This window comes from Lissotriton helveticus, chromosome 4_1 (genome assembly GCF_964261635.1).
Source record: "Lissotriton helveticus chromosome 4_1, aLisHel1.1, whole genome shotgun sequence".
NCBI classification, from domain to species: domain Eukaryota; kingdom Metazoa; phylum Chordata; class Amphibia; order Caudata; family Salamandridae; genus Lissotriton; species Lissotriton helveticus.
The window spans coordinates 27,814,943-27,838,403 of NC_136063.1; the positions used below are offsets into that span (position 1 = coordinate 27,814,943).

Sequence of the window (23,461 nt, forward strand, 5' to 3'; positions counted from 1 at the left end):
TAGGTTTGCTAGGTTTCCCTTGATGCCGGCAGAGCTAGGGTTCAAAAACAAAAGGTTGTCTCTTTGCCCAAAAAGTCCCGATTTCACTGCGAAATTGAGGTGCAACCACGCTGCGTTTTGCGCTGTTTCCTTTCGCAGGCACTAGGCAGACCCAGGCAAGTGAGGTACCATTTTTTTTGGGAGACCCGGGGGAACGCTGGGTGGGTGGAAATTTGTTGAACCACGCAGATTCCAGAACTTTCCGCCAAAGAAATGTGAGGAAAATGCATTTTTTTTGTTAATTTCTTAGCTTTGCAAGGGATTCTGGGTAACAGAACCTGGTGGTAGGCAGTCGAGTCACCCCATCCTGAATTCCCCTGGGTGTCTAATTTTCAAAAATGTATAGGTTTGCTAGGTTTCCCTTGATGCCGGCAGAGCTAGGGTTCAAAAACAAAAGGTTGTCTCTTTGCCCAAAAAGGCCCGATTTCACTGCGAAATTGAGGTGCAACCACGCTGCGTTTTGCGCTGTTTCCTTTCGCAGGCACTAGGCAGACCCAGGCAAGTGAGGTACCATTTTTTTTGGGAGACCCGGGGGAACGCTGGGTGGGTGGAAATTTGTTGAACCACGCAGATTCCAGAACTTTCCGCCAAAGAAATGTGAGGAAAATGCATTTTTTTTGTTAATTTCTTAGCTTTGCAAGGGATTCTGGGTAACAGAACCTGGTGGTAGGCAGTCAAGTCACCCCATCCTAAATTCCCCTGGGTGTCTAGTTTTCAAAAAGGTATAGGTTTGCTAGGTTACCCTAGGTGCCGGCAGGGCTAGGGTTCAAAAACAAAAGGTAGTCTCTTTGCCCAAAAAGGGCCCGATTTCACTGCGAAATTGAGGTACGACCACGCTGCGTTTTGCGCTGTTTCCTGTCGCAGGCACTAGGCAGACCCAGGCAAGTGAGGTACCATTTTTTTCGGGAGACCCGGGGGAACGCTGGGTGGGTGGAAATTTGTTGACCCATGCAGGTTCCAGAACTTTCCGCCAAAGAAATGTGAGGAAAATGCATTTTTTTTGTTAATTTCTTAGCTTTGCAAGGGATTCTGGGTAACAGAACCTGGTGGTAGGCAGTTGAGTCACCCTATCCTGAATTCCCCTGGGTGTCTAGTTTTCAAAAATGTATAGTTTTGCTAGGTTTCCCTAGGTGCCGGCAGAGCTAGGGTTCAAAAACAAAAGGTAGTCTATTTGCCCAAAAAAAGCACGATTTCACAGCGAAATTGAGGTGCGACCACGTTGCGTATTGCGCTGTTTCCTGTCGCAGGCACTAGACAGACCCAGGCAAGTGAGGTATCATTTTTTTCGGGAGACCTGGGGGAACGCTCGGTGGGTGGAAATTTGTTGATCCACGCAGATTCCAGAACTTTCCAAAACAGAAAAGTGAGGAAAATGCATTTTTTTTAAATTTCTTAGATTTGCAAGGGAATCTGGGTAACATAACCTGGTGGTAGGCAGTCGAGTCACCCCATCCTGAATTCCCCTGGGTGTCTAGTTTTCAAAAATGTATAGTTTTGCTAGGTTTCCCTAGGTGGCGGCAGAGCTAGGGTACAAAACCTACAGCTAGGCACTTTGCCATAAAAGGGTCAATTTTTAACTGCAAAATTGAGGTGTGACCACATTGCATTTTGCGCCGTTTCCTGTCGCAGGCACAAGGCTGACCCACACAAGTGAGGTACCGTTTTTATCGGGAGACTTAGGGTAATTGAGATTTGTAAATCAACTGTTATTACCAATTGAGTTTTCATGCATTTCTCCCTTCCCAATGAAAGACATTGTGTAAAAAAAAAATCTTTTTAAAAATGACCAATAATTCTTATGCTTGTATGAGTATTCCCAATTTTGAAAATGTGCAATTATATACAGTTTCTAAACTCTATAATTTGTACCCAATTCAGAAATACATAGGTGTCTTTCATACAGATTTTTCCATGTATACATTTTCCAAGAAAAAGTGCACTACACCCAGTAAATAAAAAAATACCATTGAAAGTTGCTGCACAGTTTTTGGATCTGGGTTCATCGGGTTCTTGGTGAAACTACAAGTCCTATATATCCCCACAACCAGGAAGGTCTAACGGATGTAACGGTATATTGATTTCCAAGAACTGTCAAAATTACAAGAAGTTATAGGTGAAAACGTTGAGACAAAAGGCTGTTTTTTTCAACAAATTTTCAATTATTCCAATATTTAACTGTTAGTTTCTATAAAGAAACCTTCATGGATTTAGACAAATGACCCCTTTCTGAATTCAGAATTGTGTCTACTTTTCGAAAATGTATAGCTTTCCAGGATCCATTAGCTCTAAAAATAGCAAAAATAGGCTATGTCCCAGAAAAATGCCAAAACTGTGTAAAAAATGTTGGTTCTCTGACAAAAGACTGTCATTCCCTAAAAGCTGAGAAAATGGAGATTACAGCCCCACAAACCCTTTTTTGATACCATTTGCAGGGAAAAACCCAGAGGCTTTCATTTGCAGCCCGTTTTTCCCATTTTTCTGAAAAAAACTAAAATTTCACTATATTTTGGGTAATTTCTGGGACCCCTCCAAGGGAATCCACAAACCCTGGGCACCTTTAGAATCCACATGATGTTGGAAGAAAAGGACGCAAATTTGGCGTGGATACCTTATGTGGTCAAAACGTTACAGGGGCCTAAGCGCGCACTACCCCAAATCGCCAAAAAAAGGCTTAGCACAGGAGGGGAAAAGGCCTAGCAGCGAAGGGGTTAAAATGACATAATGGTAGTGATTTTTGGCCTCCTCGCACTTTAGGACTGTGGCCCAGGGTAAAGTGCTTGCGCTCTCTGAGTGCGCGGGGTGAGATTGGCCTGCCCTCCCATAGGAATGCATGGGGGATATGGGTGTCCTTGGTAATTCCTGATGCGAGAGGAGTACAGGGATGAGTTTGGTATGTGCGAACTTGTGAGAATAAATGCTGCGCAATGGTGTGCGCAGATTTATTGTGACTAGTGGAGACGTGCCACTTTTAGAAGTTGACATTTCTGTGTGCAGTGTCTGCCTGCCTGATGTGACTTGCATGTCTGGCTTGTGAGTGACAGGAGCTGGTTGGTGTGCTGGCTACAGGAGCCAGGATGAGTCTGCCCGGTGGTGAATAGGGAGATCTGCATGTAGATGGGAGGGGGGAGTTTCACCTGGGACCTGACCGAGGCTGGGCCTTCCCTCCACAATGCTGGCTCCACCCCGTGTGGTGCATCTGATGTCCCTGGCCTGTCCTGTGAATAAAGAGGGGAGCTGAGCAAATAAAGTGCTCCAGAACCAGTTGTAACTGGTTCTCCCCTTGCCCTACAGTTTTAGATGAAGGAAATAGTGGTATAAGAAGGGGGGCTGTGACCCCAGGTAAATGTTCTTGCTTGGATCCCGATAAGAGGAGGACTTGCTGCTGGTGGGGCCAAGGAGGAACCACCACGGGGACTGCCTCCTTGCTGGAGTGCCCTGTGTGCTGGCTCCTGGTCCCTACATTGCCCCCTTAATGCCCCAGGACAACCTGGACCTTGTTTTCTTCATTTTGCTTTTGCCAAGGCTTCATACAGCCTGAGAGCCTGGGGGCTGAGCAGCGCAGAGCTGCAGCCCTTGCCAAGGGAATCCCCCTAATAGGGATTCCCCCCTCCTTGTTGGCTTTTGTGGGTGTCCACCCCGCTCATTTCACTTTAATCATACGCAGGTGCTCACCCTTCGTCTTCGTTTTATTTTATTTCCTAGTTAACAAGGGAGCCACCCCACTTATTTGAGCCTCTTTGCGAGTGCCCACCCCGCTGATATATTTTTTATGCAGAGGGAACCTACCCCTCGGTGATTGTGGGTGGGTCGAGTGGACGGAAGCAGGAAGCGAAGTGCAGTCGGAAGTGAATGAGGGGCTCCCGTGAGCCTGGGAGAGCCCCACAGGCATGGTGACGGCAGCGGAGGGAGCCAGAGGGAAATTGCCGGTGCATCAGCCTGGAATCTCACTGGCTCCTCCCTAGAAGTCCCGGTCCCGAGATGGGGGACCGGGTGAAGCATTGTGCCAGGAAGGCATTGTGGGAGTTATGGGCTCCCATACACTGGAGGGTGCCCCGCTGGCAGCCGAGTACCGGCCCAAGTAGAAGTCCCCCTGTGCCGGAGCCCGGTAAGTGAGGGCTGGGCAGGGGGCGTGGCAACCTCATTCCCAGAGTGGCCCCAAATTGTAGAGGGCCCCTCTATCCCTAGGGGACAGTCTCTGCTGAAAGAGCCTGTGTGGCTCTAACCTGGCCATATTGGTTTAAAGGGCCCCAGTGGTTGTCCCCAGGCATGGTGGTGCCCGTTCTTTTTTTAATTGTTTCACAGCGGCGAATTGTTTCACAGCGGCACCGCAGTTGCGGGCCGCTGCAACATCTGTGGCAGATTCCTTTTAAGAGCCAGATGGCTCCAACCCGGGGCAATGTTATTCTGAAGGCCCTATTCCCCGTCACAGCTGCCCCGCATGTTAAAGGACAGCTGCCACGCTTCGGGGGACAGGCTTGGTCCTAGAGCCTAGGTGGCTCCAACACTTTGTAGTTATTTCAGAGCAAGATGGCTCCTACGTGGGGCATAATGTGTTTCAAGGGCAATTGAGAGCCCGTGCCTCATTTCCAGTTTCACAGCTGCCCAGCAAGTAGTGGGCAGCTGCACTGTTTAGGTCTTTCTTTTTAGGGGACATGTTTTTGAATGCAGGAGTGAGACGTACTCCTTCACCCCCATCATGACCTACACAGCTGACTCTTGGGACATAGGGCATTTGAGCCCCTTTTTTGAGATGGCCAGTTGGCCAGGGGGATTGTTACATTCATAGCGCGCCAGGCCCTAATGTGATTTATGTGCTAATGTGATGTGGTGCTAGGAAATCTTATGCATTTTGTATGTTTTACGCACTCTATTTGATATCTCTAAATATGGTTTATGATTATGAGGTTGTTTTGCATATTAAGGTTTGTGTTAATGAGATTATATTTCACTGTGTGATTTACACCCCTATTGTGAGTTATACTTAGGTGGTTAGGGTCTAATGTATTTGGACTTGTGTGATACTGTGCATATTGTAGTTTATGTCACAGGCTGATGCAAAGTACAGTGGTTGTCAGTGTTTACTGGTTGTACGTTTTATGATCTATTTTACTTTTACCAAGTTCACTTTGTGATGGTTCTGACAGTGGTCCATGTGGCCCTGTAAGCTGTACATAAAACCTTGTAAATATTGCCCTCTGCCAGTTGGCACAGTGTACATTATGTGTTTACTATTCTAATGTGTTTTGAGAATACAAAGGATATTTTTGATATACCCTTGTGCAGAGTTCCTTTTGAGGTGTGCCTGGGATGTTGTTCCTGTTGTGTGTGTGCGCAAATGCTTTACACATAGCCTCCGGGATAAGCCTGACTGCTCGTGCCAAGCTACCAAGGGGGTGAACAGGGGTTATCTTTGGCATGTAACTCCCTTGCCCTGACTAGAGTGCTGGTCTCTGCCTGACTTTGGCGCAAGCCTTAGCCAACCAGAGATCCCATTTCTAACATGACCCTATTGCGGGGTCTTGCTGGCCTCATCGGTCACTTATCATTGGAAGGGCTTGCTTTTCACCTGTCCAGGCAGGTGAGTCTTAAATAATTTGCAGTCACACATCATGGTACCCTAGGAACTATAAAACTACCCATTATCAGGGCCAGAGATAAGAATGGGTAGGCTGGGCAGTTGCCCTGGGCCCCGCACCAGTGTGACACAGTTAGGCCATTGTGGCACACACCTCTTCTTGTGCCCCCTGCCAATCCAACTGAAAGAAAGAGGTGTCATTACAATTGGGCCCACAGAGGGGGCCCCTCCCTGAGCCCTGCAGACCTGGTGTAGGGAGGCAAAGCATGGGGTGGGGGCTTCTCTTGTCCCGGGTACTAGGAGCCCTCCTGCCGGCTGCCACCACATGTCCAGCAGCTTAGCTCCATCGCAGATTGAACCCTCTCAGAGGATAAGCAACTTTCCCACCTTCAGCCTTTTCTGATCTGCAAAAGGGGTGCTTGTAGGTGGCTGAGAAAAAGGGTTTACAGCCCATTAGGAGTTTGCACAAACACTTTAAGGAGCAGGGTCATCTACTGAGATGCAAGCAGCCCTGAATGTGTCACCTTGTAAACAAATTAAAGGGACTGCCCTGATTCCCGTTCTCCCCGGGAACGTGTCGTCGAATGGTGCTCGAACCTGGAAGTGCTGTTTTACCAGCAGGCACTTACTCTCCCATGAAGCCCTTGGAGATAGAGTGGAAGGACGCCAGTTCCAGGGCGTTGGAGTACTTGGGGCCCATCTCGAACAGCACCTTCTTGAAGGAGTGGAAGGCACAACCCTGGGCGTAGACATTGTCCTGGTACACCTGGAAGACAAAGACAGGAAGGAGACAATCACCGGATGTGTTATTCCTATGAATACAACTAGGCCTCCGGCCTAATCCCTGCTCTGAGTATAAATCTCTGACGTACCAAAGCCGACTTGGCACTTTCTGCAATACCAAAATGCACCATACAGATTTGTCCTGGGGCAGAGTTCATTTGCATACACATGTCACGCCCACCACCCCCCATCCTACAGTCATGCCAACTGGGAATCTAATGAGCAAGGCTGGACTGGCTGTACCAGGAATCAAGTGTTTCACTGTGAAGCTGAAAGGTTGGGGGGCCTCTTTTGTTACTGGGGGGCGGTTTTGTAGCAGTGCTACAGTTTAAAAGCACAGCAGTATTCTTTGTATATCCAACAGTGTTAAGGCAACAATACAAGTGTCAGGATAACCAGTGATTAATGTACCTGCTGGAGAGAGAGCAGAGTTTTGCCCAGCAGCAGCTTTGCCTCATCTAATGTAGCGCAGAGGGTTAATATGCCTGCTGCAAGGGACTTGCATAGCTCATTGCGTTACTGCTTTTTGCCACACAGATCCTTTTGTCCCTCTGCAGTTCATAAGTTACAATTGTAATCTAGATTAGAAAGTTATATTTTTTGTTCCAATCTTTCAATATCTTAATTTTGCTAAAAAGGGTTTGTTTGGGTAGAAATAAATTCTTATTATCAAAGTCAAACCTAACCACAGTGTTATGTTGTGCAATTCCAAGTTAGTGCTTCTACAGACCAAACCCTCATAAAAAATGCCTACCAGTGTGGATGACATGGGAATCCTGCACCTTGTAGGCCCCTTTCCAATTATGTACCATTTTCTATACACTGATTTACACACATATGATTAATTGTCTATGTATTTGTGAGTGATGTAAAATGCTCTGACGCCCTGCACTGGTTTGAGAGGCCAATCAATCAATCATAAATACTTTTATTTGATTTGTTAAAATCCTAAAAGGGTGGAACTTACCACCATGTGATAAACATCAACATCTTTAAATCAGCGTAAAAAAGCATAAAACACGCCCCGTGCCCTAAGCGACTTTGCACAGATATACGTGATAAGTAAAAACAGGGAGAGCATTTTTAAATGTACAAAGATAAAAAGAAACAGGGGTAGCACTATCGTAAGTCAGTGGCCCTCTCATTAAAATATTGGGGTCAACAAATGACTGTTATAACTGGGGGTGCTGCACACATAAGGGCTTACATTTGATTAGACGTAACTGTCCCCTCTTGCCTCAAATAAAATGCTTGCAGTGTAGTAAAGTAACAGAGAAGGGGAGGGGGAGGAGAGTGACTGTAAAGAGAATGAAAGAGTATCTGGGTCCAGCTGCAGGGAGTCCATATGTCCCAGTTCCTCTTTTGTTGCTGCCTTTTTTTCGAGCACTTGAGCAGTAAATGCCAGGAATGTTATCGTTTTGCAGGAAAGTTGTATCGAAGACCCGCTGAGGCATTTTATCTGCAGGTCCTGACTTGTGTTTCTCTTAGGAATGGCTTCAGGAGGATCTTCCTTAGATTTTGTAAGGTCGGGCAAATACATAATAGATGCTATAACGACTCTACTCCCTTGTCAAGGAGGCGACAATCCAGAGTTGACCATGTCCGTAACTATTTTGGGGTTAGGTCTTTGCTCGGAAACCACCCCAACCTCAGTAAACTTAGTTTCCTCTTGTAGTGATCCCTGAAACATTCTTGTAAATAGTATTGTTGTTTCAGTTGACTGTATGTTGGCATCACGATCCAGGCGTGACTTTTGTCAGCCACTAATGCTTTGTCTATTTGCAACAATGCTTGTTTGACAGCTTTATTGATAGTTTGTTTAAAAGCAGTGTATGACATTGGTGAATGCAAGCTTCTTCCAGATTTAGCGATCAAAGTGATTGCCTAAGAGACTTGCATGTGGAATTTTTCGACCTCTTCCCAACACAGATGGGCAAGCATGTCATCTTCAGCGTCCCTCATACACTAGTAATATTTGGCCAGGACCCCATGTCTGGCCGGGATCTGGTTTGGTAATCCGTATGCCAGGTGTATTTGTGCTTGGGAAATATGTCGCGGAATTGAGAAGAGTTTTTAAAACAATCATGATTGGGCAAGGTTTAGCGTTTTAGAGTCCTTTCTGGCCATCATTTCCGAGCCTTATGTGATTGAAGGCAGAAATTTTGCTGCTACAACCTTTAACAAGTGACCGGTTGAACTTCCGCTTAGTTTTTTTTGTATGGTTTTGAAGGCAAATTGAAGTTGTTTTGATTTTATGTTCCCAAGGTCTAAGTGATGTTTGTACTTTAGTTGGCGATCTAGTAGGATGCCCAAATATTTGTATTCTTCCACCTGGGTTAGAGTACAAGAATTTATCCTCCAAACAAATTTTGGTTGTTTTTTACAAGAGCTTGAGAAGCATAGGACATTAGGTTGTTTTAGGTTTATTGTTATTTGAGCATTAGAGATGTACAGTGCAAGTTGAGAAATCAGTTGTTTTAAACATAGTGGAGATTGTGAGAGAAGCACAATATCATCCGCGTATTGCAGACTCGCTATGGGTGTTTGTCCCAATTTCGGTGGGTCCTCAGAACCTGCTTTGGAGTTATCCGCTCTGTTTCTCCTGTATGCTCCAGAATGGAGGGCTTACAGCTTTCTTTGATTTGGAATTACTTTATTGGGTATGAAAAAAATACATGTGAGACGGGGTTATGGAAAAATTAGAGGGATTGTTGGAGGGGGACAGTGAGAGAATCATTGACGAAACTCTATACAGATTGCCGTATCCTGGTGCACTGTAAGCTCATCATCTACTATGCTTTAAAAACTAATACAATTGAATATATAATGAAAAGTGTGTTGTAGAATGCACCATTGTTTCCCAAATTTTCTTCGGAGGAGAACAATACGAAGGCCCCTTATAGTGGTCACGATCATTTGCAATGCACCTTATCGGTGCTGGTCTGAAAAAATGTGTGTACTGCGTTCTTCACTCGCGGGTCACTAATCAATGTAGTTTAATACCAACTACTACATTCAACACTTCTGCAAACAGAACTTCATTACAACAAGGGGCCAAAAGAAAGGGGCAGTGCCAGCGGTGTACCCAAGAAATCTCGACAACAGTCCGTGCATGAAAGCGTGACCCCAAGGCCCAGATACTCGCCCACTTATATAGCTTGGCTAGAAAACTCTGGGATGGTCCTATATTAAGCACTTCAGTGCCCCATAGTGGGGGTAGTAAAATCGCATGACTCGTTCATACGGTCTGCAGTCTAATTTTGACACAAAACAATACCGAATCATATTTAGCATTCATCACTAACTACTACAGGTGCAAAAAACGTATGTATTCCTCCTTAATTTTCACTCGAAGATGTTATGTTAAGTGTTTTTGTAGAGCGCTCCAATGCCCCCCGGGGCATCTTAGCACTAGCTGATGGAAGGTGAACAGATGAGTCCGATCGTTAGAGTGTAACAAAAAGCCAGGTTTCGAGGGCCTCCTGTCAAAAGGTCAGATTGGGCTTTAATGTAAGAGGGGAGATTGTTCCAGACTTTTTAGGCTCCTAAGCACAAACCTTCTTCATCCCACTTGGAAAGTTTGAATCTAGGGACTGAAGCACGTTTGGGGTATGCAGATCTAAGAGAACAAGTTGGTGAGTAGCAAGTAATGCACTTTCAGAAAGTCAGGACTAGTTCCATGCAGAGTTTTGCACACAATAAACTCAGATGTTAATGTAATCCTCTGTCTCACCGGAAGCCGGTGAAGCTTCACAATGAATTGGGACATGGATTGGCATTTGGGACTTTGCATAGCAGTTGCGCTGCCACATCCTGTAGTCTTTGCAATTTATTCAAGACTTGACTGTGGGCATTAAGATAAAGCCCATTACAGTAGTCTATTTTTGAGAAGACTAAGGAAGTGACCACTGTTTTCTAGAAGTGGCTAGGAAAACAAGCATTGGATAGCCAATAGGTCTCGCCTTTGGGGCCTTATAAGTGTTTGGAGATAGCTATTGACTTTGTTAATGTTTTTAATATGTTTGCTCAACATATCTATAATTACACAGAGGAGGAAAAGAGGATATTGGAAATTATGCACTAAAGAATGGGTAAGGATTAAGTTGGCCACCAAGGGACGGTAGTAGATGAATGTTGTGATAGCAGGCAAAATCAATCAGACAAAAAAAGGCCATCTAAAGTGGTCTACTCTATATCTGTCAGTACACACCTAGGCGACATTCCTGGCAAGTGTGACAAGAATCCTGTGCACACGTTAAGCGAGGTGTATACATGACCCCAGACGCCAGGTCGGAAATATCACCGGCTATACGGACCGTTACCCAATTTGTGCTTACAGCCCTGAAGAGTCACTGGCTCCTTGCCCGCTTCACGAAATACGTGTCTGCTGGTCATTTGCTTTTGAAGTTACCTTTCAACAAAGGAAGATCAAATACAATCCTTTGAAGAACAAAAAGACTTTCTATCGTGTCCACTTTGTTTAATTTACTAATTATTGTTTTCTTTTGATTAAGAATGATACATGCATGCACCTCGCTTAACGTGTTTCCAAGATTCTTGTCATAATTACCAAGTGGGCCCTGGCCACTCTCTGCAGAGGTTTCGGGGTCTCCTCTGACCTTGCTGCACCGTCTTCTTTATTGTTGTTTTTTACCTAACACACACAGCTACCAGTTAAGGTGCCACACTTCCTGTACACATCAAAACCCTCCACAGAACATACAATTCCTGGCAAGTAGATATCCTGCATCTTTGTGAGGCAAAGTCCCATGCAGGTAATGATACACCTTTCAATGCCATCAATGGGTTTATTCTGGCCGAGACCAGGAATAGAATTCTTCCTCCCCAGTGCCCCCCACAAACACTCAAACAGACAGATGTGTAAGTGTGGGTTTCATATAAATATATACTTTGCACACTTTTATACATTTAATTTCATAATCTTGTAGAGCAGTGGTTCCTAAACTGTGGTCCGTGGACCCTTGTGGTCTTGTGAGGCCTACTCAGGGGGTCTGCTTCTGTTTAACTGAATTAAATAATGTTACATTTTTTTATTAAAATGTATAAAGTATGTAACTATTAAAAAAGCAAAATCAGAAATTCCAAAACGGGATCTATATTTTTTGTGAATTAATCAACTGTTGTCAATATTTCAGACTTTGGTCTATACTGGTTTTTGTATTTGTTGTGCATTTTTGTGGCGTCCAAACCTTAGAAATTGCTTAGGCTGGGGGTCCCTGACTTCCAATAAACACTCATTGGGGGTCCCTGAATTAAATTGATGATTGAATGGGGAGTCCACAGAAGTCAAAATGTTAAGAACCCCTGCTGTAGGTCAAACATTTCATCTCATCTCTAACCGTAAAAGAAGCTCATTCCCTTACAAGTGACAGAAATGCTAAGACTGTTTCATCATTTCCTGCCATGTCACTCAGAACCACATCACTGCGCACTGTCTACGTATATTGCCTATGCTAACGAGTCCCCCCACTGTTTTTTTCAGACGCCGGTCTCATAATTAGGTTTTTAGTAGTGCAGTTACATGGTTTGAAGAAGTATGCTGTTGCATACTCTAAATTGTGACGGGCACATTAACAACAATGGCCTGGCCATAGGAGCTTTTAGTACGGTCAGTGCTGTTAAGTCGAGTCTTATTGGCAGCACACTGAGGGCGCTATCGGCAGCCGTTGCTGACCATATGTCTATTAATGCTCAAACTGTATTAAAAGCAAGTAAAAGTTGCGGGAAACCAGCAACAACCCCCTCCACCGTTATGCAGTTCTTGTTTTGCTGCTGTGGCTGCGGGGTGATAAAGGGCAGACAGTTCTTCTTCTAATGTCTCGGTGCAGGGATTTATATTTGACTCTATGGTCACAAGTTCAAATCCACTTAGCCTTTCATCCTTCTGAGGTCCATAAAACGAGAACGATTGAGCTGGGTAGCAATAAACATCTGGTAAATAGCGACATTAAAACCCAATTAGTGAAGGTGCACTTTACAAAAAAAAGGTTAGTGACCTAATCTCGAGGGACATAATATTGAATGCCCAAAATATCGACTCCAAAATATCGAAGTACAGAATATAGAATCCCTACCTACAAACAGGTAAGTACTAAAATATCAAATCCAAAATATAGAATGTTAAAATATAGTAAACTAAAATATCAAATTTTTTAAAGGTATTAAAAATAATATAAAATTAATTAAATATTAAAAACAATTAAATAAAACATACTTAAAATAATGTAGAAAAGCTTAACATGTAAAAATAATAAATGTAATGTAAAATAAAGTAGAGAATTTATTGGATAGTGAGAGGGTAAAAATTACTATTCCCACTCCAGTGAGTGCAATAGTAGGGAAAGCGTTGGATAGCGTGTGTAAAAATTAATATTTCCACTCCAGTGAGTGCAACAGTAGGGAAAACGTTGGATAGCGTAGGGGTAAAAATTACTATTCCCACTCCAAAGATTGCAACAGTTGGGAAAGCGTTGGATAGCAGAGGAGGGGGTAAAAATCACTATTCCCACTCCAGAGAGTGCAACTGTAGGGAAAGCGTTGGATAGTGGAAGGGTAAAAATTACTATTCCCACTCCAGTGATTGCAACAGTAGAGAAAGCGTTGGATAGCGTAAGGGTAAAATTACTATTCACACTCCTGTGAGTGCAACAGTAGGGAAAGCGTTGGATAGCATAGAGGTAAAAATTACTATTCCCACTCCAGAGAGTGCAACAGTAGGGAAAGCGTTGGATAGCGTAGCGATAAAAATTACTATTCCCACTGCAGTGAGTGCAACAGTAGGGAAAGCGTTGGATAGCATAGGGGTAAAAATTACTATTTTCAGAGTGCAACAGTAGGGAAAGTAATGATTTAATATTAAAACATATGAAATTAATTATCAATACCAATAAAAAATGTATTAAAAATAATTACCAAATAAAAAAATTAATTAACAATAAAAAAAGTAATTGCAAATTAATAAAAAGTAATTACCAATGAATAATTATTTATCAATTAATTATCAATACATATAAATAAAACGAAATATTTACTTTATTACAATTAAATTACTTCTCACCCTTTTCCCCTATAAACAGACAAACCGCTCCAAATAATAAATAATACAATTAACATAATTAGCAATTAACCAATGAATACAAATGAATTACCAATTAATAAAAATGAATTACCAATAAATAATTAATTATCAATTAATTATCAATACATATATATAAAAATAAATATTTACTTTATTACAATTAAACTACTTCCCACCCTATTCCCCTATAAACCTACAACCCACTCCAAATAAATAATACAATTAAAATAATTATCAATTAATCAATTAATAAAAATAAATGACCAATTAATAAAAATTAATTATCAAATAATAATTAATTATCAATCAATTAATGATCAATACATATAAATGAAAATTCATATTTAGTTGACTATAATTAATTTACTTCCCACCCTATTCCCCTATAAACCCACAACCCGCTACGGACTTAAATTACACAAACATTTAATTACATAACATTTATTACCTTAAAAAATTAAACATACATTACAAAATTAATACATAATTTTAACACATATACTACCATACATATTACTAAAAAAAAATCGGTATTACGAAAGTCAATATTTTAAATTTGATATTATGGTAATCGATATTGTCTACCCCAAATTTGATATTCTGACTAACTAACTTTTGGTAATTTGATATTCTGTCCTATCTATATTTTTTAGTCAATATTCTGTCCATTTTATATTTTGGATTCTATATTTTGGTTGTTTACCGCAAAAGACACGTGTTGTATTAAAACAGCTCATACCTCATTATGCTCACATTCCACCTGTGCGCTGCCCTTTGCGACAAGAAAGATATCATCAAAATAAGCCATTCAGACCTGAAGCTGTATCTGTACCCCGTGCTGTAAGTTTACTTTTGAAACATGTACAAAATAAAAGAAAAGAAGTGCTTCACCTGACCAAATGACCTTGAACTAAAGCTTTCCGAATAATAATGTGAACATTTAACTTCATTCTCTTTTTAGTTACTAAAATCGTATTGATAACTAAAATAAACAATGTTCAGTATTGTAGCCATGTACTTCTGGCAATAATTGTACCATTAGGTTTATTAAGGATGACATATTCAGTTTGGAAAAGCTTGTGTGGTTCCTAAACCCCACTACAAACATTTAATTCAAGCCATCACAATGCATTTGTCATTCAAGAGTAGGGGTGGCGGCCATCTAACACATTCATTTCAAAGCTCTGCCATTTGTCACATTCATGGGAAGTGCTACTCATAGGTAAAGCGGGGTGTGAGGTGTCATACACTACAGGCTCTGACAGGAAGGCTTGACAGTCCGAGAAGTAAATACAATAAAAGCTTCAATGGTATCAGTGGCTAAAGATTTACAGCACATTTCTAAGGCAGACATCATTAACCGACCGCCTATAAATGCGCCTCAATATGCAACATGCTTTCCAAGGTGACTCTTGCGAGTGTAGGACAAACAACCTTGCATGCTGTGGAGGAGTCTATGTTTATATCACTGCAGATTACCTGTTTGTGGTGGTTAGAAAAGAGTAAGAAGCGTTGGTCACATGCCGCACCCGGCACACATAAAAACAAGTGGGAGGGGTGAGGGGAGTGTGGCTGAGAGCAGGGACACACAGCGTTTACCTTGCAGGAACGAGTGCGATAATTGCTAACAGATGTCGGCAAAGCTCGCTCCCGCAGGGAATCGCCAAACGTGCACGCATTGCCATTGAAAGCAATGCAATAAGTGTAAGTTTTTGGGGAAAAAGCGGATCGATTCCAAGAGGTCCCCCATAATCAGCGCATGAGCAGTGCGTAGGCGATACCTAAAAAGGAAGAATTTTTAAATCATTTTCAAAGTGAAAAAGCATCCGTGGTCCCAGCATTTACTTGATCAGTGTTGGAAAGTGTGTTGTTTTGTAAGATTTGTAAGTTCATAACCAGTGGCGGCTCCTTCACAATGGTGGAGGAGCGTCACCCCAATGGGTGGCTCAGAGCCAACAAATGTAAAATTAAACCATGTTCTTGGATTGCTTTCTTTTTCATCTGCGAGGTCTTAGCCAGTGCTGTCGGGAGGGGCAGGGCCGAGGCATGGGAGGGGTGGGGAGGAGTGCTATGTGCACTCCCCAAGTGCTCATGTGTGTTTGGCTGGCCGTCTCAGTGCGCCCAAACACACATGTGCACTTAGATTTCTACTGCTCGGGTGCATTGAGCAGCCAGGCAGCAGAAACTCCCACAGGCTCCCTGGCCTGAACAGAGCATATTTCTATCCCGCTCAGGCCAATCTCTGCACTGCTAGGCAGCATGATGATTGGATGGGAGTCTGTCTCAGGGGCTGCTCGAACCCAGGAAGAGGCTAGAAGTAAGTTAAAACAAGCATTTGCAATGCAATAGGTCTCGCATTTACGCAAGTTTGAGCTATTGGCATTGTAAATGACAATGCCTTTTATTTATGTTTTGGTTTTTAAAACATAAATAAAAGGCTCTGTTATTTCCAATACCAATAGCTTAAACTTGTGTAAATGCGAGACATATTGCATTGCAAATGCTTGTTTCCTATTGCATTAATTGGCGACGTGACAATAAAATACAGATTTAAATTTAGACACCTCAGATATTTCAAAAGATTCAGTTTGCCACATGTTGCATGACAACAGATAAGGAACCATGCTCACCTCCTTAAGTGCAAAGAATTTGAAGTAACTAAAATAGACGGCTGTGTTAAAGTTAAGGGGTCTGGTAAAAATTAAATGCTGCTGGAGTTGTTGTAAATTGGCAGCTATTAGGTTAGCATTCGCTGACGCAAGGCGAGTTTTCATTGCTATGTTGACCGGTTTTCAGAGGCCATTTCATATTCACGGCCTCCATTTTGAGTATCTACACTACCTTGTGGTCACCATGCTCTTTGTCCTACCTCTTCGCTAGTCGACATGGTCTGCCCAGCAACAGGCTATATTTAGCTTATGGTCAAGGTTCGCGCATGGGCAATCAACCCACATCTGTTACTAATCGATCACTGTTGAAAGATGTTTCCCCAACGGGTCAAGTTGTTGAACTCCTCCCACATGTTGGATGTGTTCCAAAAATGTCCTTATATGTACATGAAATCGTCTTATGTGTGTGCCGCCCACTTTTCAAACCCTTGTATGTGTATAAAAGGACCATGTGCCTTCTGTTCGGGGTGATACTTCTTGCATTACCGAAGGGTGCTGTTTGAATGTACCACCACCCCATGGGGTCTTAATAAACTTATCTTTTGTATTCCAGTTTCCGTGCCAACTTCTATTCTAAGGTATCATGAGTTATTTGCAGTGTATGTAGGTTCGTTAAAACCCGATACAACAGAGTTTTTGCGAAAACAGGACAAGTGCTTACAGCTTTCAAACAAAATATTCTATGCCCCACTCGGTAACCAAGGACATATTTCCATCTGTGGCTGACAGGCCTTTCATTCATCATAGATCGATGAAATTAAAATGACTATTAAAAATAAAAAATCTGTTACTTCTGCGCAAAAATACTTTTTGGGTGGCACATGCCTTATAAATAATAACCGTTGTTATGTATAGCTTGATGTCAGCTTTTAAAGCTAGCTGACAATTGAATATGTGATCAGACATTTTTATTTAATTCAGAATATGTATGATGTACTTCAAAAACACACTTGTAGTGACGTCACGCGAAAGCTACCAGTGCTTTATTTTCCCACTTTTTTTGTTATCATTGTACTGTGCACTGTGTCTGTCAGGAAGCACTGAGCACTGCTCTGGGGGTACAGAAGTGAGTGACTGCATCTGTCACAAGCAGCGCCTCCTGCCAGAGCCACGTGCGGTGGGACTGCTGGGGACCGGCGTCCCCTGAGCTAGCAGTAATGCCGCTGCGTGCAGAGTGTGTGTCAGTGTCCTACGGAGAGCAAAGTCTGCCATGGTGGGGATGCTACTGAGGAGTTGGTAAGGGAGCTGTGTCTCACGCGCAGTGCATGCGCCAGCTGAGCGCAGCGTGTCCTTCAGGGCCCACATACACTATATATTGGGTGTGCTGCGCTTCGGTGCAGTTTGTCTGCCAGGAAGCTGCGTCGACGGCCCACAAGGGATGGCTCAGTTGTGCCATGTGAATCCGAACGTAGCTGCGCTTTTAGAACCAGCCGCTACTCTCTGTACCACTTGCCATGCGTTCGAGTGCTGTACACTTCCAAACTAACAGGGTGCAAATACCATGAGGCAGATTTACAAGCCCCTTGCGCCTCTTTTACGCCACCGTTGTATCACTTTTGTGACGAAGCGGCAGCGCAAAAGATGCGCCATGGTGCGGCGTATTTACAAGGTGGCGCATCTCCCAGATGCGTCACCTTGTAAAGTCCTGCGCCATAAGGAGGCGTTCCGGTGCAGGAGGGAGCGTTCCAGCGCAGGAACGCCTCCTAAAAGTGGCTGAGTGAAATCTACAAAATTTCACTCAGTCACTTTTAGGCCAATGCTGCGTCACTCTAAACCCTGCGGCTGCTTGAAGCAGGCATAAGGCTTGACGCAGCATTGGAAGAATAGGCCCCCAGAGCATTGCTGGAGCTGCGTCGCGCTTGCGACGCAACTCCAGCAATGCGCCGCCTTTCCGGCACAGATGCATGACGCATCTGTCCCGTTTTTGCCACATGGTGCGCCGCAGTGTAAATGCTTGGCAGTTCGGGCTGGACTGTTCCCACGAGGCACAGGGTCAGACTGATTTGCATATAGCCATGTCTGAACTGGGGTGGCTGAGTGAACTAAAGAATGGTGATGGATTAAACCCAGATCAGTTGACTGGGGGTGAGTGTTTGATTTGTTCAAACGCTCCGTCCATCATCCCCTTTTGTATCGCTTTGTTCGCCCTAAGTCTGGCAGGGTATGCTCAGACGTGAGTCCCTTGTTCACTTGGCCACTGGATTCAAGATAGCCTGGCTGATGAGGATTATGAATCCGAAACCGGTCCCAGGATGCTTGTTTCCGGTCCAGGGAAGACATGGCTTGGCAGTTCGGGCTGGACTGTTCCCACGAGGCACAGGGTCAGACTGATTTGCATATAGCCATGTCTGAACTGGGGTGGCTGAGTGAACTAAAGAATGGTGATGGATTAAACCCAGATCAGTTGACTGGGGGTGAGTGTTTGATTTGTTCAAACGCTCCGTCCATCATCCCCTTTTGTTTCGCTTTGTCCGCCCTAAGTGTGGCAGGGTATGCTCAGACGTGAGTCCCTTATTCACTTGGCCACTGGATTCAAGATAGCCTGGCTGATGAGGATTATGAATCCGAAACCGGTCCCAGGATGCTTGTTTCCGGCCCAGGGAAGACATGGCTTGGCAGTTCGGGCTGGACTGTTCCCACGAGGCACAGGGTCAGACTGATTTGCATATAGCCATGTCTGAACTGGGGTGGCTGAGTGAACTAAAGAATGGTGATGGATTAAACCCAGATCAGTTGACTGGGGGTGAGTGTTTGATTTGTTCAAACGCTCCGTCCATCATCCCCTTTTGTATCGCTTTGTTCGCCCTAAGTCTGGCACGGTATGCTCAGACGTGAGTCCCTTGTTCACTTGGCCACGGGATTCAAGATAGCCTGGCTGATGAGGATTATGAATCCGAAACCGGTCCCAGGATGCTTGTTTCCGGTCCAGGGAAGACATGGCTTGGCAGTTCGGGCTGGACTGTTCCCACGAGGCACAGGGTCAGACTGATTTGCATATAGCCACGTCTGAACTGGGGTGGCAGAGTGGGCTAAAGAACGGTGATGGATTAAACCCAGATCTTTTGACTGGGGGTGAGTGTTTGATTTGTTCAAACGCTCCGTCCATCATCCCCTTTAGTATCGCAGTGTAAATGCGGCGCATCATGGGTGGCGGAGCTGCAGCGCACAATTTGCAGGGATGCACCAGTAATTGTAAATCTGCCCCCTCATGCGCATGTCCACCCGGCCTTCTTAGTGCACTTAGAGCTCAGGTCCATACGTTGTGTGTTGGTGCTCAGAGATAAAGTCTCCACTACGCTAAAATTAGCTTACTGTGGAGAAACCCTCAGGGAATAACCCTAGCCTTGGTGCACTTTCTGGGGTACAATCTTTAATTGGGGGCAGGTGTAATATACCCCCAGTGGTGCAACACACGCCTGAGCTATATGCGTGGTTCCCAGTTCACTGCATGTTACAGGGAGTGAGACAGCACGCATGTGCATAGGAGTTAAGTGCCGTTTATATCCCGGTGTGCAGTGGCCTCTGCAGTGCTCTGCAATGGAGTTGAATGCAGAATATCTTCCACGGGGAGGCCTCTGCTATTCATGTGCAGGTTAGTAGAGCGCCTTGATTAGGGGGTCGGTCTTCAATGCGCGTCCGGTCCAGTGCCACTCCATAACTTGAGGGCGCCGGGGGTAGTCCCCGCAGAGGCATCAGTTGCCTGTGCTCTGGCCAAGTGCTAAAAGTGGTAAAAATGTATAGACCATGGATTGCGGGTGGGGGAGGAGGGCGTGAAGCTACCGGCTGATAGGAACAAAGCAAACAAGACTTGCATACCCTTGCAGATTGAAAGCAGCATCGCCTGCATGCCAAGTGTCCTACTAAATTCAACCGTAGTGTAGCGGAGCTTGTCTGAGGTGAGCCGTGGAAGGGGAGGGTGAAAATGTACAAAAGGTACAGACCCCTTTGCAACAAGCTGGCACCATGCACGTACACCTCTCCTATACTAGGAAAGTGAAAGCTTGTTGTGCGAGCTGTACACGTGCCCATCGCCTGTCCGGGCAGAACACCATTAAACTAGGAAAGTGAAAGTTTGCCCTACTGCTGCACATCGCCTGTCCTCCGGGCGCGTGTACATCTCCTGTCCCACTTTGGATGCAAAAGCCACGACAATAGACCTCGCCAACGCGGTCAGCGCATGCGCTGCATCGCTAAGCAAGACCTAAAAAATATATGTATCTTATTTCTAACACCCCAACACCTTCCTCAGTGAACCCCCAGCCCTTCCACCTCACACTCCCTCCACCCGCCCTACCACCTTTTATTTGTGGTGGCTGCCACTGTTCCTAAAACATCAAATGAGAATAGGGGTGTGGCCAAGGTGGACAGCCACTAATCGGGAGCCCAGCATGAAGCAGTGTTGTTTTTTTTTACTGATTAGCCTATGAGAGGTCTGGGACATTATTTCTTGAATCAGTGCCAGGACACCCTGTCCTGGGGGGTGCAAAGAGTGCACTTTAGAATTGAGAAAATAAATATGAAGATTGAGATCAAAATAAAACACCTGATAGGTGCTTTACCTCATCTGCCATCAGGAAAAGGTTTTCTTCGGCAGCAAAGCGAATGACGTCCTCGATGCACTTCCTGCTCTGGACCTGGCCTGGGATCGAAAACAACAACAGAGGTGAATCATGTGCTCCTTGAGGCATCGGTCCTATAGCGCATCGCCATAAAACAGGGCTTACGGGCATGCGGCGCTACATCCGCACAATCCGTGTACTTACGGGAGAAACTTTGCAAACTTGCCAGTTCCCATTGAGAGTGATCGTTCTGACACTTCGGGTTCTTTGTACTACTAGAGGGTCCCACTCTCCTGGTCCGTCAGCCCTTCCGGTCTCCCCCATAATCCACAGCATGGAGAAACTAATAGGAGGAAGGAACGCGCCCTTTACCTTAGGGGCTCCCTGAGCTGATAATGCACACTGGGCCTCTTACTTGTGGGGCTCCCTGGTTGGATGATGCACACTGAGACCCTTACCTTTGGGGTGCGCCTAGATGAGGATGTACTAGGGACCCTTTACATAAGGGGTCCCCTGTGATGCAGAGGCCACTTGTCTGGGTGGGGTCCCGTGGGCTTCTTGTGGTGACGATGTGTACTGGGCCCCGTACCTGTGGGGTTGCTCTGCTGATTATGCACAAAGCTCCTTCACCTGTGGGGCTCCCCTGGGTTGATGACACTGGGTCTCGTAGTTCAATGATACACACTGGGCCACTTCCTTAACTGTGGAGTTCCCCTAGTTTATGCACACTAGGTCCCTTTCTTGTGGGGTTGCTTGCATTGATGATGCACAGGTTGATTCACACTGGGCCCCTTACCTGCAGGGTTCCCACAGTTTATGCACACTGGGCCCCTTACCTGTGGGGTTCCCGCAGTTCATGCACACTGGGCCCCTTACCTACAGAGTTCCCACAGTTTATGCACACTGGGCCCCTTACCTGTGGGGTTCCCGCAGTTCATGCACACTGGGCCCCTTATCTGTGGGGTTCTCACAGTTCATGCACATTGGGACCCTTATCTGTGGGGTTCTCACAGTTCATACACACTGGGCTTCTTACCTACAGAGTTCCCACAGTTTATGCACACTGGGCCCCTTACCTGTGGGGTTCCCACAGTTCATGCACACTGGGCCCCTTTTCCTCTGGAGTTCCCACAAGTCATTTACACTAGGCCCCTTACCTGTGGGGTTCCCGCAGTTCATGCACACTGGGCCCCTTACCTGTGGGATTCCCCTGGTTCATGCACACTGGGCCGCTTACCTGTGGGGTTCCCACAGTTCATTCACACTTGGCCCCTTCCCTGTGGGGTTCCCGCAGTTCATGCACACTGGGCCCCTTACCTGTGGGGTTCCCACAGTTCATTCACACTGGGCCCCTTACCTGTGGGGTTCCCACAGTTCATGCACACTGGGCCCCTTACCTGTGGGATTCCCCTGGTTCATGCACACTGGGCCGCTTAACTGTGGGGTTCCCACAGTTCATTCACACTGGGCCCCTTACCTGTGGGGTTCCCACAGTTCATTCACACTGGGCCCCTTACCTGTGGGGTTCCCACAGTTCATTCACACTGGGCCCCTTACCTGTGGGGTTCCCGCAGTTCATGCACACTGGGCCCCTTACCTGTGGGGTTCCCGCAGTTCATGCACACTGGGCCCCTTACCTGTGGGATTCCCCTGGTTCATGCACACTGGGCCCCTTACCTGTGGGATTCCCCTGGTTCATGCACACTGGGCCCTTTACCTGTTGGGTTCCCACAGTTCATTCACACTGGGCCCCTTACCTGTGGGGTTCCCACAGTTCATTCACACTGGGCCCCTTACCTGTGGGGTTCCCACAGTTCATTCACACTGGGCCCCTTCCCTGTGGGGTTCCCGCAGTTCATGCACACTGGGCCCCTTACCTGTGGGGTTCCCACAGTTCATTCACACTGGGCCCCTTACCTGTGGGGTTCCCACAGTTCATTCACACTGGGCCCCTTACCTGTGGGGTTCCCACAGTTCATTCACACTGGGCCCCTTACCTGTGGGGTTCCCGCAGTTCATTCACACTGGGCCCCTTTCCTGTGGGGTTCCCACAGTTCATTTACACTGGGCCCCTTACCTGTGGGGTTCCCGCAGTTCATGCACACTGGGCCCCTTACCTGTGGGGTTCCCACAGTTCATTCACACTGGGCCCCTTACCTGTGGGGTTCCCGCAGTTCATTCACACTGGGCCCCTTTCCTGTGGGGTTCCCACAGTTCATTTACACTAGGCCCCTTACCTGTGGTGTTCCCGCAGTTCATCCACACTGGGCCCCTTACCTGTGGGGTTCCCACAGTTCATTCACACTGGGCCCCTTACCTGTGGGGTTCCCACAGTTCATTCACACTGGGCCCCTTTCCTGTGGGGTTCCCACAGTTCATTTACACTGGGCCCCTTTCCTGTGGGGTTCCCACAGTTCATTCACACTGGGCCCCTTTCCTGTGGGGTTCCCACAGTTCATTCACACTGGGCCCCTTTCCTGTGGGGTTCCCACAGTTCATGCATACTGGGCCCCTTACCTGTGGGGTTCCCAAAGTTCATGCCCCTTTACCTGTAGTGTTCCCCTGGTTCATTCACACTGGGCCCCTTTACCTGTGGGGTTCCCACAGTTCATGCACATTGGGCCCCTTATCTATGGGGTTCTCACAGTTTATGCACACTGGGCCCCTTACCTACAGAGTTCCCACAGTTCATGCACACTGGGCCCCTTTCCTGTGGGGTTCCCACAGTTCATTTACA

The 23,461-nt window shown here is 45.7% G+C and overlaps 1 protein-coding gene across 1 annotated transcript in view; it reads right to left on the minus strand.

Annotated features, from left to right (window-relative positions):
* The window catches only part of LOC144827829 (alanine aminotransferase 2-like), a 98,696-nt gene that overhangs the window by 42,230 nt on the left and 33,005 nt on the right, over window positions 1–23,461 (minus strand). Inside the window, exons 4-5 of the mRNA XM_078685995.1 lie at window positions 20,725–20,804; window positions 6,244–6,380 (exon numbers count right to left, since the gene is read on the minus strand). Of these exons, the coding sequence (XP_078542121.1) occupies window positions 6,244–6,380; window positions 20,725–20,804 (217 nt within the window). The remainder of the gene's footprint in view (window positions 1–6,243; window positions 6,381–20,724; window positions 20,805–23,461) is intronic.